Raw genomic sequence first — 16,162 nt, 5'->3', positions numbered from 1 at the left:
GGGGCCGAGACCCAGAGGGCACGCGTCTGGGGATGCAAACCCCTGCGTTGGCAGGAGCGCCCACGTCGCTGTCCTCCCTCCCCCACGGTTCCGAGGCCAGGCTGCGAGTCGCCCTCTGTCAGCGCTGGGCTGGAACGCGAGTAGGGGAGGAGGCGCAGCGTTCCCGACCCAAGACGGGCGGCGCTCGGGCGCGTGCGCGCCTCCCCGAGCGCCCCCAGCGCCCCCCGCGGGCGGGAAGAGGTGGGCGCCGCACAGGAGCCAGCGTCGCCAGCCGCTTCCCCTCCTCTGCCCCGGGCTCACGCAGGCTCCCAGCCGCAGAGCATCCTTCATCCCGAGCGTCCCCGGAGGCGGCGGCGGAGACCCGCCGACCCGGGACCACAGATCCAGGAACCCCCCGGCGCTCCCTGGGCCAGAGAAGCCCGGGGCGCTGTTACGGCGAGATTGGGGCGACTTAATTTTTTTTCACCTTCAGAACTGCCTCTTCCCTCTCTCTAAATGCCAGCTGTTACGTTTGGGAAGCCGCCAGCGCCAGACTTAATCTTTAAAATAAGGCCCTGCAAGGCGTGGCTGGCGGGCTGCAGCCTAGCGGCCCAGGAGAGTTGGCCTTGGCTGGGAGTGACTCTCGTTTTGTGCCTGAAGAGAGCGAGGAAGAGGGTGAGGACAGAGCATCCTCGGGATGAGATGCTTTTAAGAAACCATCCATAGCAGCAGTGGAAACAGTTTTGTTTGGCTTTGTTTATACTGAGTGGTTTTTTTTTTTTTTTTTTTTTTTGAGTGAAATGCTGTTTTGGTTAAAAGAAGAAATGGCCCCCCAGGAGCTCACCCGGCGACTGGCCACCGTGATCACTCATGTCGGTAAATGAAGATTTTTTCCCCCTTGCGTTTTATTAATGGAGGGTGGGGCACAGTCGCTGGGCTTCTGGGCTTCTGTCACCCCTGCCGTCACCTGCAGCTGGGGACAGCGCGCTCCCTGGGGAGGCCTTGGGCGTGTGCAGGGAGTCTCGGGCGCGGCCTTGTGTACTGCGTGGGGCGCCCAGTAACCTGCGGCCCTGGGGTCCCCACGCCTGGCGGGGCCCGGGGGAGGCCGTGAGGCAGGTGCCTTCAGCAGGTGGTTGCCAAGTCTGTTGAGCCTAAGGGCTACTGGGCTGTTACAATGCGTTACCCGCTTCTGAAGAGGGGGTGGGCCTGGGTGGGAATTCTGTTGTGATTTGTAGGGTAGTGAGAAGGGAGGGGACACGTGAGGAACGAATGCTCTTGCTTTCCAGCAGAAACTGCTGCCAAGCCACTGAAGTCTCATTCGTAAGAAAGTGTATGTAGGGAGATGCAGGTTGCGTTAGAGGGTCGCAGTCTGGCCCGTTACTGTGCGGCTCGAAGTGACAGCACACCGCTCTGAACCCCCGTGGGAAGCCTCTCCAGGCCCAAGAAAACTGGGCAATTTTAATCCTCTTCCCTGAGTTGAAATAGGGTAGCAAAACATGCATTTCTTGTTCCTGAAATAAGGGTTGTGATGGAACCACAGGTCCTATATACTAACAAGAAAGAGGAAATTGTGACAATTACTAGTTAATTTTTTCTTAGGGCTTTCTTTCCAGCTCCGTTCTCTGGGCTTCCCCCAATAAAGACACACATTCAAGTTCAGAACTTTGGATATGGGCGACTGGAATTGTTGGAATACTTTTGTTTGTTGCTGACTTCTATTTGAGACCCTCCCATAAATGCAAATCAGTTTTTATCGGTAAAGATAGGAACTCTTTGCCTCAGTTTTCTATGAGTTTGTTAAAGCTTGTTTCTTCGTACTTATATGGTACATATTGGTGCAATTAGTGGGCCACTGTTGCTTTTTGAGTGAGCTAGACCAATGTGTTTGGTATAATAATGATGCTCATTTTGAATGATACACTTGGGATATACTTTGTAAAGATGATTTATATGGGAAGGCCCAGTATGGATAATTCAGTATTAAAAAAATGTTTCTGGTGCCAAATGTGGCTACCTTTTAAGACAAAAGGTCAGTAGAATCCTACCAGGGAAGTCTGAATGCGTCATATTGCTGAAGGCAGGGTGAAATAAGAAAAAGAACTTCTAATAAAATAGAATTCGAAATATACTAAATAATAAAATGATTCTGCTAAAAACCAGCATGTGCATGAAATTGTGGTATAGAGAAAGAACAGTGGGCCAGGGGTATATAACTGTCAGGATTTGAATCTTTCCCTGGACAAGTCATTCAGCCTCAGGTTGAAAATTAGGAATTTTAATAATACTTCCCAGCTCAAAGGCGACTTGTGAAGATAAAGAAGATAGTGTGGAGAAAAACACTGTGCAAACAGTGTTTGTACAGATGTTCCAGTTATTTGTCATATCCTGGGTCACTGTGCCATTAAAGATCTTGGGTAGGTCACTGGGCTTTTCTCAGAGTGAAGCCTCCCATGTATTACACAAGAAGGTTAACATGGGTGATTATTATGGTCCCTCTTGTTTCTCTGGATGTAGAATGTTCTTAAAGATCTAGTAGGTGGTATTTCCCACCAAGCGGTCTGTGGGACCCAGGCTATGGTATTTTCTTGCCTCACCTTGCTCCCTTCCTCCTTCCATAGACAGTTCCATACAAGGTACATACATGAATTTGCTGTAGTTTCTGCTCTCAAAGAACTTCTAATGACCCTTGGCATTTGTGTGCTTTGCAACATTCTGTCTCCTTATGTGTAATCTCATAACCTGTGAAATGGATGGAGTAAACATTATTATCCCCAGCTTACAAATGAAGGAATTGAGACTCAGAGAGGTTGATCTTTAAGGTTTCAGGGGTAATGACTGTCAGGTTCTGGACCAGAATGCAGCTCTTCATATGCTCTTTTGGGGGATCTCTGTGCGTGGGTAGTCTCTAACTCTGCAGCAGCCTCTTGCCTTCAAGGAGTGTTGTGCTGAGTAGCCAGTGGAGCTTCTGCTGGGGTGGACTGGCCCTATGCTTGCCTGTTCTTTTCTCTAAGGAGATGCAAAATAAATGTTTGCTGAATAGATGAATGATGGGTTGTGCCTTGGAATGGAGCTGGAGTATGGAGTGCAGGCAATTTTTACACTTAAGGACAGTGCTAAAATATTTATAAATAGCTATTTTGTCTCTGACCTTCCATTTTTTCAAGTAAAAAGGTGAAGTCCTTCAAGTGTTCTTCATGTGATGTGTGTGCCCACTGTGGGGGCCTCCTTCTTTGGATTTTGTCAGTGTGTCAGGGGCCCTCATAAAATATGCAGTTCACATGTGAACACAGTGTCCAGATATGTTTTTACCCCTGCAGGACACAGGTAGGACCATCCTCTCCCCTATATTCTGGACTATAGAGTCACATTAGTCAGTAAAGAATTGTTTGATTTTCCCCCACCCTATCCCTTTCAGTTCTTGAATTCTCTGCAACTTTTGTTGTACCGCTATTTATAGATGCTGCCTAAATAAACATGGACTTTCTACTAATGCATCCCAGATTGCTCTGGGATTTTGATAGACAGGGCACATGTGGTTTACATGGGGCTTCCAAGCAGTGGAAACCTTTAGTGATTGAACTGGTCCATGTCAGTAATCCCCTGTGCAGGTTTCAGATTTCCAGTCCAGCTCACATTCCACCTTGTCCCCTCATAATTAGAGGTAATTATTTTACATTTTGATCTTTATCATTGTTCTAAAATGGTTTCATATGTTTGGCTACACCCAATTAAACTGTGAAGCAGAAAAGAATATCTTTTGGAACATTCCTTATATAATTGGAGATTGGATTGGTGGCTGTTTTGGTGATAAAGGCTCTAGGATATTGATCTATAACCCAGTTCACCTCTTTGGGACACAATCAGCATTGATAATAGGCAGCCAGAGGAATACTAAACTGAGTGATGCATCCCAGGGCTCATTATTATACAGTGGAGTGTGGCTGAAATGTCTCCATGCCTCAGCAGTTGATGCTGAAGGGAGGGGCTAATTAGAGTAGGGTATCTGCTGCTCAGATGGGAATGTGCCCAGTGGGAATTACTGGACATGTTGCTCCATCTGATAAAATCTGGGAGTAGTGACTTCATCTGCCCCAAAAGTGAATTAGCCACATCTGAGTCATTCTTCTATTAGGTTCTGTAGACACTGTGCCTAGTGCTTATGAACTATTCAAGGGCTTCTAAAAATATTTGAACCCTAAAAAAAAAAATTGATTGACAGTTGAAACAGGCAAAATGAAATTTAAGAAATGTTTAAATATCTACAAAAGCTCTCTTGCTCATAATATTTTATTACATTAAAAAACAGTGTGAAGTTGGAGTTCTGCTTCCAGAAATGCCAGTGTAAAAAGCCCCTGGGATCCATTCCCCAGTGAAACAGCCATAATTTGTGAAAATTATTTTAAAAAAACAACCTTTTAAAGCCTCTGGAAGTTGTACTAAGGGCATATAGCAAACAAAGAAACATTTATTCAAGAAAATCTACTAAATCTTGGTAAGAACAGTCAGAGTCTATGGTACTTGAGCTGTGACCTGCTCTCTCCTCTTCCCTCAGCTCCCAATCAAGGGATACAGTCCCTTTCCAGGAGGGGCAGGCCTCCAGTATTTCTTAGCTTCTCTAACTCCAAGTTGCAGAGGCTAAGTTCCTAGAGAGCCTCCAGCTGACAGGTCAGTTTCTCCTTTCCTCTACTCAGCCCCTACTTACTTATAGGAGGTAGGTCAGTTTCTCCTTTCCTCTACTCAGCCCCTACTTACTTATCCCAGGTGCAGTGGGTGGAGAACACTGAGCCCCACTTGCTTTTGCCCCAGCTCCTTTGTGAAATGGAGGCTCAACATTGAAAGAGGCAAGCCAAGAAGACTGGAATCTATTGCCCCTGGCTCGGAGATTTTGCTTAGGGGGAGAAGCAGTCCAGAAGAATAGAGTCTGAAGCTCTCCCCACAAGAATTGATTTTCTTGAAACAGTGTGGGGAAGTTCAAGTCTAAAGGCGCTCTTGAAAACAGTGGAGCTTTTGAGGGGAAGAAATTAAGAGGAGCAGGGTAGCTCTAGGAGAGCAACAAGCTAAACAATAGGTCAGCTTGTTTATCAGTGAGAACCAGGGAAAAGGTAAGCTAAGAAGAGCCTTTCTGTGATAAACTGGCTTCAAAAACTGTCCCACCTGAATTTAATTGGATAAGACTGTGGAGCAATTTATGCCCGAGGACATTGTTGAAAATAATAGAATAATCAGTAAGCATGTGGAGCATAATAACTGGATGTGATATCATATCAACAAAGGCAGGCACAGAGAGACCAGAAAAAGGACAAGCAATGAAAGCCGTTAAATCCACTTTTATCTTAGAGTGACTGGCCACATCCAAGGCTGCACTGTCTGAGGAGTGACATTGGAGACTTTATGCTTCAAGAGAAATATACTTCACTAAAATAGTTTAACTATGAAAAAAAATAGTCTAGATATGTCACTAAACAAATAAACAGACAAGCACCAACAAATACAAGCCTCAGTGATGGGAAGGAGAGGAATCACTATCCACAATTGCTACAATAGATTACCTAAAGTGTCTAGTTTTCAACAAAAATTTATGAGACCTGCAAATAAACAGGAAAGGGTGACCCTTACACAAACAAAGCCATCATCGGAAACTGTCTATGAGAAGGCCAAGATGTCAGATTTAGCAGACTTCAATATAGCCACAATAAATATATTCAAAGAACTAATGAAGTTGTGATTAAAGAAGTGAAGTGTACAGGAAACTGATGACAATGTCTCACCAAAGAGAGAATATCAGCAAAGAGATAGAAATTTATAAAAAGGACCAAATGGAAATTCTGGAGTTGAAAGCTAAATAACTAAAATGAAAAATTTATTTGAGAGGTTTAACAGTGGATTTGAACTGGAAGAAGAAAAGAATTAAGGAATGTGAAGACAGATTTATAAAGATTATGCAATCTGAAGAACAGAAAGAAAAATGAACAAAGATGAATAGAGCCTTAGAAAAATGTGGGGCACTATTACATTTAACAGAATGGAAATGCCAGAAAGAGAAGAGAGAGAAAGGAGAAGAAAAAGTATTGGAATAAATAATGATTTAAAAATCCCCCAAATTGATGAAAAACATTAATCTACACATTGAAGAAGCTCAGCAAAGTCCAACTAGGGTAAAGGCAAATAGATGTACACTTAAATACATGATAGTAAAAATGCTGAAAGTGAAAGATATGGAGAAAAGTTTGAAAACAAAGGAAAAGAACCTATCATGAACAAAGAAATCTTAATAAAATTAATAACTGATATTCATCAGAAACAATGGATGCCAGAAAGCAGTGGGATGACGTATTTGAAGTGCCGAAAGAAAAGAAATTGTCAACCAAGAATCTTATATCCAGCAAAACTATCTTTAAAAAATGAAGGCAAAATAAAGACATTCCTGGAAAAACATAAACAGAAAATGCATTGCCAACAGATCCATGTTATAAGAATACTAAAAGAAGTACTTGAGACTGAAAGAAAGTGATCCCAGATGTGGTAATTCAAATTCAAATGAAAAACAGAAAACACCAGTAAAGGTAATTATGTGGTTATAAAATACACTATAAATGCATATTTCTTCTTTCTTTTCTTAACTGATTTATTAATAAAAGGCAATTATATAAAATAAAGGTACAGACAGCTCACAACTTACAGTGATTCAACTTATGATTTTTCAACTTTACAATGGGTATATTGGAATGTAACCTCATCATAAGTTGAGAAATTCCTTATGCCTTACAGTGGGGTTACAGTTTCTACTGAAACTGTATATGTATATACTCGTTTTCCTTTCTTTTCTCATTTTTTAATAGATATAAGATTATATAAAGCAGTAATTATAACAATGTATTGTTGGGTTTGTAACATATATAGATATACTATGTATAATAATGGTACCAAAATGGAAAGAGGAATTAACACTATATAGGAGTAGCATTTCTGTATCTCACTTTAGTATAAATCTAAAGTGGATTCTGATAAAATGTGTATGATAAACTGTAGAATAACCGTTAAGAAAATAACTTAAAAATGTATAGTGAAAAGATCATTAAAGGGATTAAAATTCTACACAAGAAATTTTTCCTTAATGCAAAAGAAAACAGTAAATGAACAAAAAAGATATGAGATATATAGAAAAGAAGTAAAATGGCAGACATAAATCCAACTATATCAATAATAATATTAAATGTGAATAGGTAAAGAATCCAATCAAAAGGCAGAGATTGTCAGACTAGATTAAAAGAAAAAAGAAAGCTATATGGTATCTCCTGGAGACCCACTTTGTATTCAAAGATATAACCAGTATATTTGAAGATACAAAAAAGTTCAAGAATGAGAAAAGATATATCATGCAAATAGTAACTATACAAAAGCTGGAGTAGTGATACTAATATCAGATAAAATATACTTTAAAAGAAAAAAAGTTACTAGAGATAGGGACATTTTATAGTGATAAAAAGTTAATCCATCAGCAGGTTATAATAATTATAAACACCTAAAAACAGAGCTCCAAAATATATGGAGCAAAAAATGACAGAATTGAAGGGAGACATAGAAACTATAATAGTTGGAAGCATCAATACCCCACTTCTGATAATGTGGAGTAAAACCAGGGAGAAGATCAACAAGGCAATGGAAAACTTACATAACACTATAAATCAACCAGACCCAATAGGCATCCAGAGAACTCTCCATGCAACAACAGCAGAATAGACATTTTTTTTCAAGTGCACATGGAACATTCTCCAGGATAGACCATGTTCTAGGCCATAAAACAAGCCTGAATAAATTTAAAATGACTGAAATCATAGGAATTGTGTTGTTTAATCAAAATGGAATAAAAGTGGAAATCAACAATAGAAGGAAATTTAGAAAATTCACAAAAATGTGAAAATAACCTCTAAATAACTAATGAGTCAAAAAAAAAATCACAAGGGAAATTCAAAAATACTTTAAGATGAATGAAAATTAAGACAAAACATACCAAAACTTATGGGATGCAGTGAAAGCAGTGCTGAAAGGGCTTTGTAGTTGCAGATGCTTGCATTAAAAAAGAGGAAAGATCTTAAATCAATAACCCAACCTTCTACATTAAGACACTGGAAAAAGAACAACCTAAATCTAAAGCAGAAGGAAGGAAATAATAAAGATTAAAGGAAACAAAAATGAAATAAAGAGTAGAAAAACAATACAGAAAATAAACAAAATCAGAAGATAGTTAACTGAAAAGATTAACAAAAAAATTGATTAACCTTTAGCTAGAGTGACCAAGAGAAAAAGAGAGAAAACTTAAATGACTAAAATAAGGAATAAAAGAGGGGACATCACTACAAATGCTACAGGAATAAAAAGGATTGTAAGGGAATAATATAAATAACTGTGTCCCAACAAATTAGATAACCTAGATGAAATGGAAAAATTCCTAGAAAGGTACAAACTACCAAAACTATCTCAGGAAGAAATAGAAAATCTGAATAGACCTATAACAAGTGATGAGATTGAATTAAAAATAATAATAAGCTTCCCACAAAGAAAGCACAACACAGATGGCTTCACTGGTGAGTTCTACTAAATATTTAAAGAAGAACTAATACCAATTCTTGACAAACTTTTCCAGAAAACAGAAGAGATGGGAACATTTCCCAACTCATTTTATGAGGCCAGTATTACCCTAACACCCCAATTAGACAAAGACACAGAAGAAAAGCAAACTACAGGCCAATATCTCCTGAATACCGCCACAAAAAGCCTCAACAAAATTCTCGCACCAAATCCAGCAACACATAAAAAGAATTATATACTATGATCAAGTTAGATCTCAGGAATGTAAAGTTGGTTTAACATCCAAAAATCAATCAATATAATATATAAATAGAATAAAGGACAGAAACCACATAATCATATCAGTAGGGGCACAAAAGACATTTTGACAAAATTCAACACGCTTTTCATGATAAAAAGCAACCTCCCTCCCATACATGACAAACTAGGAATAGAAAGAAATTTTCTCAACCTGATAAAGAGTATTTATGAAAAGCCCACAACAAACATCATAGTTAATATTGAGTGGCTGAATACTTTACGAGCAGGAACAAGACAAGGATGTCCACTCTCACCACTTCTATTCCACATTGCACTGGATGTTCTAGCCAGGGCAATTAGGCAAAAAAAGTAAATAAAAGGCATCCAGATTGGAAAGGAAGAAGTAGCACTATATTTTCAGGTGACATGATCTTGTATGCAGAAAATCCTAAGGAATCCACTAAAAATACTATTAGAGATGAGCCTGCAACTCAACTCTTCTCTCCTTGCTGTGGACTCCCTTTGCATTGTGGTTCCTGGGGGCTCTATATGCTCCTACTAGTCCATACTCACTCTGCCTTACACAATTAATTTAAAAATTATAGGTGATTGCTGCTTATTTGCTTGTATAGGTTCAAGAAAAGTTATGATTTTATAGTTTATCTGGCTTTTTTTGGTGGTGGTTAGGGTGAGAATGACCCTTTTCCCAGCATTCTGCGTTCCAGTGGGGAGCAGAATATGTTGGATTTTTATTTTGTATGTACCTCACAGAGAATATTTAGTTCATTTTCACAGCCTTCCTTCATCATAGCATTGTTCCAGGCATGCTACTGTGTTTGCCGTACTAGGACCTTTATAAACTATACCAGAAAACTGGGTCTCAAAAAGCTTTTCTCTGTGTTTAGCCAGGTGTCAAGGGTCTTGAAAGTTAAACAACTGTAGTTCATTCTCAAGGGTGCTAAGCTTGATTGAAATGCGTCCTCCCACTTGTTATCCAGGAACCAAGACAGGGATCTTTGATGTTGGGGAGGCATGGGTGCCTGGCCCCTTAACGGGGCTTCCTGTTCTTTTCAGCTATGGCCAAGGGCCATCATTTGTGCTCCAAAGGCTCATCTGTGTTCCCTATTTTTTAAAAAATGCTTGAAGTAGCTTGATATTTCTGTTGAAATTACACTTAATTAACATAGCTAATTTTAAAATCTCTGCCAGATAGTTAAAGTCATAGAGGATCAAAATGGAAATGGTCCTGCTTGTCTTGGGATTTTTCCCTGAAGGGTGAGACTGTTGTCAGATCAGTTTACCTGTGGGTGTTAGTGAATGTGGCCCAGCCAGAGGGCCTCTGCGCCCAAGTCTGGCACCATGGACTAGCTCTTTCCAAATTGGTGTAGGTTCTCATTCTGTTTATTGCAAGAAACGGAAATTGATTGATTTTAACGAGTCAGAAAAGGAAGACTATCTCATTACCATAGACTTGTTAAATTTAAGCACTTATTTCTTACTAGCAGGCAATAATGATTATAATAAACTTAAGAGATATTGGAATTTAACACACTGATGTTACCAAGCATGCATGTATTTAATTCAAATTAGCAAAGGATAAAATACATCCTTTTGGATCATCTTGCTAGTAAATGGCAGGGCCAGGATTTGAGCCCAGGTGTCTTGGCTCCAGAGTCTGAGTTCCTGCCCACTGCTGCCCCGTGCTGCATACTGTCCAGGCTGAGGAGTGTCCCACAGAGCCTAGAGCAGGAGGGAGGCTCCTTGGGGCTTCATCAGCAAGGTGCGTAGTCAGGAACCTAGATGGCTATGCTGGCTCTGGGGTCGCCTTTTCTCTGTATACTACCTCTCTATTCATTTATCAGTGGATATAGATGCCAGATGGCCACCTCAACCACTTTCCCCTTCCAGCTCCAGAAATTATCACTAGCTGACTCAGTCTCTGGGTCTTCCTGTTCACATTGTCTTTCCAGAGACTGATTGGCCCAGCTCAAAAGAAACTTAGGCATTTCTGATCTTATCAGCTGTGAGTTCAGGCAGTGGCTGAGTCTTGGGATGGGGGAGGAAGTCCTCAGAGAAGAGGGCTGTTAACTGAAGAAATAATGAGGTTCATAATTGGGAAAGGAGAGCTTCCTTTCTTATAAAGGATTGCAGTTTGTGGGTAACCATTCCAGCAGGCCTGGAAAGTAGGGCCCTAGCCACAAGCCAAGAACATGTGCTTCAATGCAAGGACAATGAAAATAGGAATTTATACTGAGTGGGATGGCCAAATATACATATTTAACAAGCTATAGGAGGAATATTCATGAAAAGAGAAACATGCACCTGTACAATGGAGCTTTCTGCCCTTTTATGGGGTTCATGTTCAGAAATGGCTGCACTCTATGTCAAAAAGGTGAAAGAAAGACAGGAAAACCCTCTCTGCATGTGCTCCGTAGACTGTTTAAAACCACTTCGTGGTTGGTGATCTTTTATCAGGATAGGATGCTGGTCTGGTCCTTAGGAAAAAAGTCTGATGGCCATTAGCAAGCGAGGGGGTAAAATGATATGTGTCTGACCTCCCATCACATTGTGGCTGGGAACTCAGTTTAAAGGTTTCTCTGGGGTCCCCTTGGCCAAGAGGGGATCCATTCAGTCAGTGGGGGGCCTAGGATTTTATTTTAGTTCACAGGGCTTTGGACTGAACCGTTACCCCAAAACAAGTCTAATAACTCGGCAAGTGCTGACCTTATCCTTTCAACTTTTAGAATCAGTAAGAATATGAAATACTTGGTAGTTTTAATGGCTGGCCCTTGGCAAAATAGGAAACTTGCCCATGTTCAGTGTGCTTCTTCCTTCTTTGGGGTATATTCCAAGGCCTACCTCCTCTATGTGGCTACCTGTGTGCTCAGGCACCACAACATTAAACTGCCACTGGCCAGTGAACAGGTATTTAAGGCAGTGCCCACCATGAGCGAGGCACTGTGTCAGGCATGTGGCCCACAAGCTGTCATGGGGAGTCTGAGGACCTGAGTTCTTGACACCAGCTGAATCACCTACTAGCTCCTGCTTCACCCAGATGACAAGGGTTCTGAGGGGTTTGGGGAGGAGGCCTGTGAGCCACTGAACTGGAGGAGAGTTCGAGGCTCAATCTGATAGTTATATTAAGAGACAGTATAAAAAGTCACAAATTGATCCCTGAGCAGTTGCCAATACAGACAGTGCTGTAAGAGTTTGGAGGCTGAGGTCATTGTGAGCTTCAGTGATTCGAGAAAGCTTCATATGAAATGTATGACTTGAGCTGGATCTTGAAAAAAGGAGAGGATTTAGGTAGGTAGAGAGGGAAAAGCTTTCTAATTGGTGGGATGCACTTTTGATAATTGCATTGGTCTTCCTGTAATGGTTGTTCCATTTATTCTATTATCTGCTCAGGCTTCTATGGTTAGTAACCCTTCCCTGGACAACTGAGAAAAGTTGAGCTTTGCCTTGAAAGAAAGGATGACCTCAAGCTGGAAGCTGGATCTATGGTGTCTCACTGCTTTTCCTTCTTCATTCACATAGCTCCTTTTCTGGGGGAAAGAAATTAGAAAGGATAGAGGATATGGAAATAATATTAAAAATGATATTATTATAGCTACCATTTATTTCCTGTATTTTTGGTGCTTTATATACATTGTTGATTTAATTAAATTAAAATTTAAATTGGAAGTATGGGCCATTTTTATGGAGGAGAAATTTGAGGCTTAAACAGGTTGTGAAACTTGCCCACAGTTATACCAAGAGGAAGGGTCAGAACCGAAAGTCAGGTCTGGCTGTCTTCAAGGTCTATGAAGGATCACATCTGGTTCAATTTCCCATTACAGAATGGGCTATAAACCAGTAAATGATAGAACTGTTATTAGTGAGTTTTGAAAATCTTTCGAAAAAACTTAATAGAAGTTGAAAACATTAATTCTTGGGTATATGTATTTTATGAGCCACTTGAAACGTTGATTTATTAGTAGTTACTCTCTTCCAAAGAAAAACTGTCAGTTAAAACAAGAAGATTTACTTTGTAGTCTTTAAACATGTATAAGTAATAAATATGTAATGCTTAGATAGGAATAAGCCTTTTAAGGAAGAAATGTTTAGGAGTGTTCCTTCTGTACTTACACTTCCTATGCTAAGCACCAGAGTCTTAAACAAACAAACAAAAAGTCTAATTAAGTTATAATCTCCTGTTATGGTAGCAAGGTAGCAGCACCACTGTGCACTTTTATTTAGTGTAAAAGAGTCCTATATATAAAGGATTTTGCTACGAGGGCGATTTAAGTACAAAGTATATACATGTGGACAAACTACAAGTGCCCAAAATGTTTCAGCACATTGGCTTAGAAGAGTTACCTCTGGATTCTCTGATCAGTTATCTGATCCCAGACTTTGTCCAGCCCAGGTTTTGGTTTATGTGTCTGTTGTTTTATATTTGTTGTCAGATCAGTTTAGATTTATTTTAGCCTTCTCTTTCTGTACCCTGAGATACTAGAATTAATTCAGTTGCTGAGAAGAAAGAGGTCTTTCTGACTGTTTCTCCTTATTTAACTCCCAATTTAAGATTAGCCACGTTTACTGTGGGTCCTCAGGAACTGGGCACTGGGCCAAGTCTGGGGATGGGGTAAGAAGCAGTGGGTGTGAACCCTGCCTGTGGCCGTAGGCCCTCTGAGGCTGGGAACCAGGCCACTGCAGCCCCAGCCCCTGCAGGCTCCTTAGGTGCAAGGGGGGGCTGGAGGAATGAATGAATGTTCTGCTAGAGCTGATAGTCTACTGGGGGAGCCAGACACTAAGCAAACATGAGATAATTTTAGGCACAGTCAGCCATCATTCCCCAGTTCCTCACCTGTGGAGTCCCAAGCCTCCCCAGGGCTCTCCCTCATACCTGGGCTGATCTTGTGGTCTCCCGGCTTCTCTGCTCTGGGCACTGTCTTCTGCCATTGCTACCTTTCTTTTGTACCTCGTTGGTTCAGTTGTGAAACCCAACGCTTTCCCCCAGCATCTCAAAAATCATGTACACAGAAAATTGAGGGGTACAGGGGAATTTTCTGAAGATGGGAGGAGAGATATTTATGGTCTGGCAGCACAGAACTTTGAAGTGGAGCTGGAGGCATCTCTGTTCTGAAAGTGTCCTCTGGCCACCTCAGCTCTTCAGGGTTTCACAGGACCTTACCTTCGCCACTTTACTGGCATCTTCCCTCCCCCATGGCTCCTTTCTCTTTCCTCTCTTTCATTTTTTTGCTCCCCCGTTGGAGAAGAGGGTTTGGTGCAGGACCTAGACTGGGAAGATGGGCCTCATGAACTCTCAAATTCGCATCCTTCTACTCTTCATTCCATTTTATTTCCATTGCAGTTTTTAGACCTCTAGCAACCAGGATAAGGTTTGCTTGCAAAGGAAGAACAAACCCTCCGGCTGTGAAATGGGATTTTAGACCTTGACATGTAGTGCAGAAATGAGAAGGAAAATTCCACTACACAAACCTGGTTTGCCCTTCAGGGGTGGGGTGAGCATTTTCTCCCTCAGTGCCTTGGGAAAACTAACTCAGATTTTGAAGAGAAAGCTCATGTGTCCTGGTCACTTTCTGTGGCTTTGCAGTATAATCTAAAAAAAGAAGCAGAAGAAATAGGAAGGCAAATGAGCACTATGTGGTATTTCATACAGGCTTTAAAAACTGTAGAACTAAAGCATGGTGTGTATTTAGGGTTTGGAAGACTGACGGTATCAATTCTTCTCAAATTCATCTACAAATTAAATACAACTCTATTAAAATTATCAGGCATTTTTCATAGAGATTTAGAATCACTTAAAATATATAATAAGCAAGAAGAACCATGATAACCAATGCTTTTCGAAAAATAACAAACTTGCAGGATTCACACTACCTAATTACAAGATTTACTATAAAGCAAAGTAATCAAGACAGTGTGGTGTTGGCAAAAGGATAGATATATAGATAATGGAACAGAGTAGAGAATTCAGAAATATTCTCACACAAATAGGCCAATTGATTTTTGACAAAGGTACAAAGGCAATTCAATAGAGAAGGGTGTAAAGGTAATTTCAACAAATGGTGCTGGAAAAATTGGACATCTATGTGCAAAAAAAATGAACCTTTACCTATACATCACCCTATATACAGAAATTAACTCAAATTGGATCATGGACTTAAATGTAAAACCTAATTATAATAGAAACCAGGTAGAAAACATAGGAGAAAAATCTTTGTGACCTTGGTTGGTCAACACCAAAAGTATGATTCATAAAAGAAATATTTTATTAAGTTGGACTTTGTCAGAAATGTTATTCACAAATATTTTTCTCCCCAGTCAGTGGGTTGTTTTTCATTCTCTTAACAGTTCCTTTTGCAGGGAAAAAAATTTTAATTTTGACAAAGGACTTGTATCTTGAACATAGACAGAACCCTCAAACTCAACAATATAAAAACCCTAAAACACAATTAAAAATGGGCAAAAAAAAATTGAACGAACACTTCACCAAATAAGATATACATGTGACTAATAAGCACATGAAAATATGCACAACATCAGTAGTGATAAGGGAAATTGTATATCTATTAGAGTGGCTAAAAAAATGATAATGCCAAGTCATGGTGAGGGTGAGGAGGGACTGGATGTCTCACGCACTGTTGGTGGAAAAGTAAAATGATTTGGCCATGTTGGAAAGCAGTTGGCAGTTTCTTATAAAGTTAAACACACACTTACTATATGACTCAGTAATCCCACCCCAAAAGAAATGAAACTCAGGGTCACAAATCTGTACATGAATGTTTATAGCTGCTTTATTCTTAATCACTAAGAACTGGAAACAACCCAAATGTCCCTCACCTGGGGAATGGATAAACAAACCATGGTACATCTGTCTAATGGAGCATTCAATAATAAAAAGAAATGAATTGTTGATGCATATGACACCATGAATAAATCTGCATAAATAATGCATCATGCTAAGGGAAAGATGTCAGACTCAAAAGGTATGTACTGAACAGTTCCATTTCTGTGACATTGGGAAAAGGTAAAAACTGTAGGAATGGAGTGGTTGCCAGGGGTTAAGGGTGGGTGGATGGTCTGACCACAAAGGAGTGATCGACTATCCTATATCCTGACTGTGGTGATGCTTAAATAACTCCATGCATTTGTCATAGAATGGCACACCAAAAAGAATGAATTATACTGTATATCAGTAAAAAAAAAATTTAAAAAGCATTAGCAAACAAAAATAATACAGAAAAAAATGATACATACTCATTGTGCAATATTTGGAAAATACAGAAAAATATAAAGAAGAAAGTCCATAAGCCCATCTCCTAGTAATAATCAGTTATCCTTTGAG

At 40.3% G+C, this 16,162-nt stretch overlaps 1 protein-coding gene across 1 annotated transcript in view; it reads left to right on the top strand.

The window, feature by feature from the left end:
- The first annotated feature begins 152 nt into the window (after positions 1–152).
- The window catches only part of MCF2L2 (MCF.2 cell line derived transforming sequence-like 2), a 207,706-nt gene continuing 191,696 nt past the window's right edge, over positions 153–16,162 (top strand). The window contains exons 1-2 of the mRNA XM_045539773.1: positions 153–654; positions 776–855. Of these exons, the coding sequence (XP_045395729.1) occupies positions 780–855 (76 nt within the window). The 5' untranslated portion in view covers positions 153–654; positions 776–779. The remainder of the gene's footprint in view (positions 655–775; positions 856–16,162) is intronic.

The sequence above is a fragment of the Lemur catta genome, chromosome 1 (assembly GCF_020740605.2).
Source record: "Lemur catta isolate mLemCat1 chromosome 1, mLemCat1.pri, whole genome shotgun sequence".
Lineage (NCBI taxonomy): Eukaryota > Metazoa > Chordata > Mammalia > Primates > Lemuridae > Lemur > Lemur catta.
This window is presented reverse-complemented; position numbering and strand designations above follow the sequence as displayed.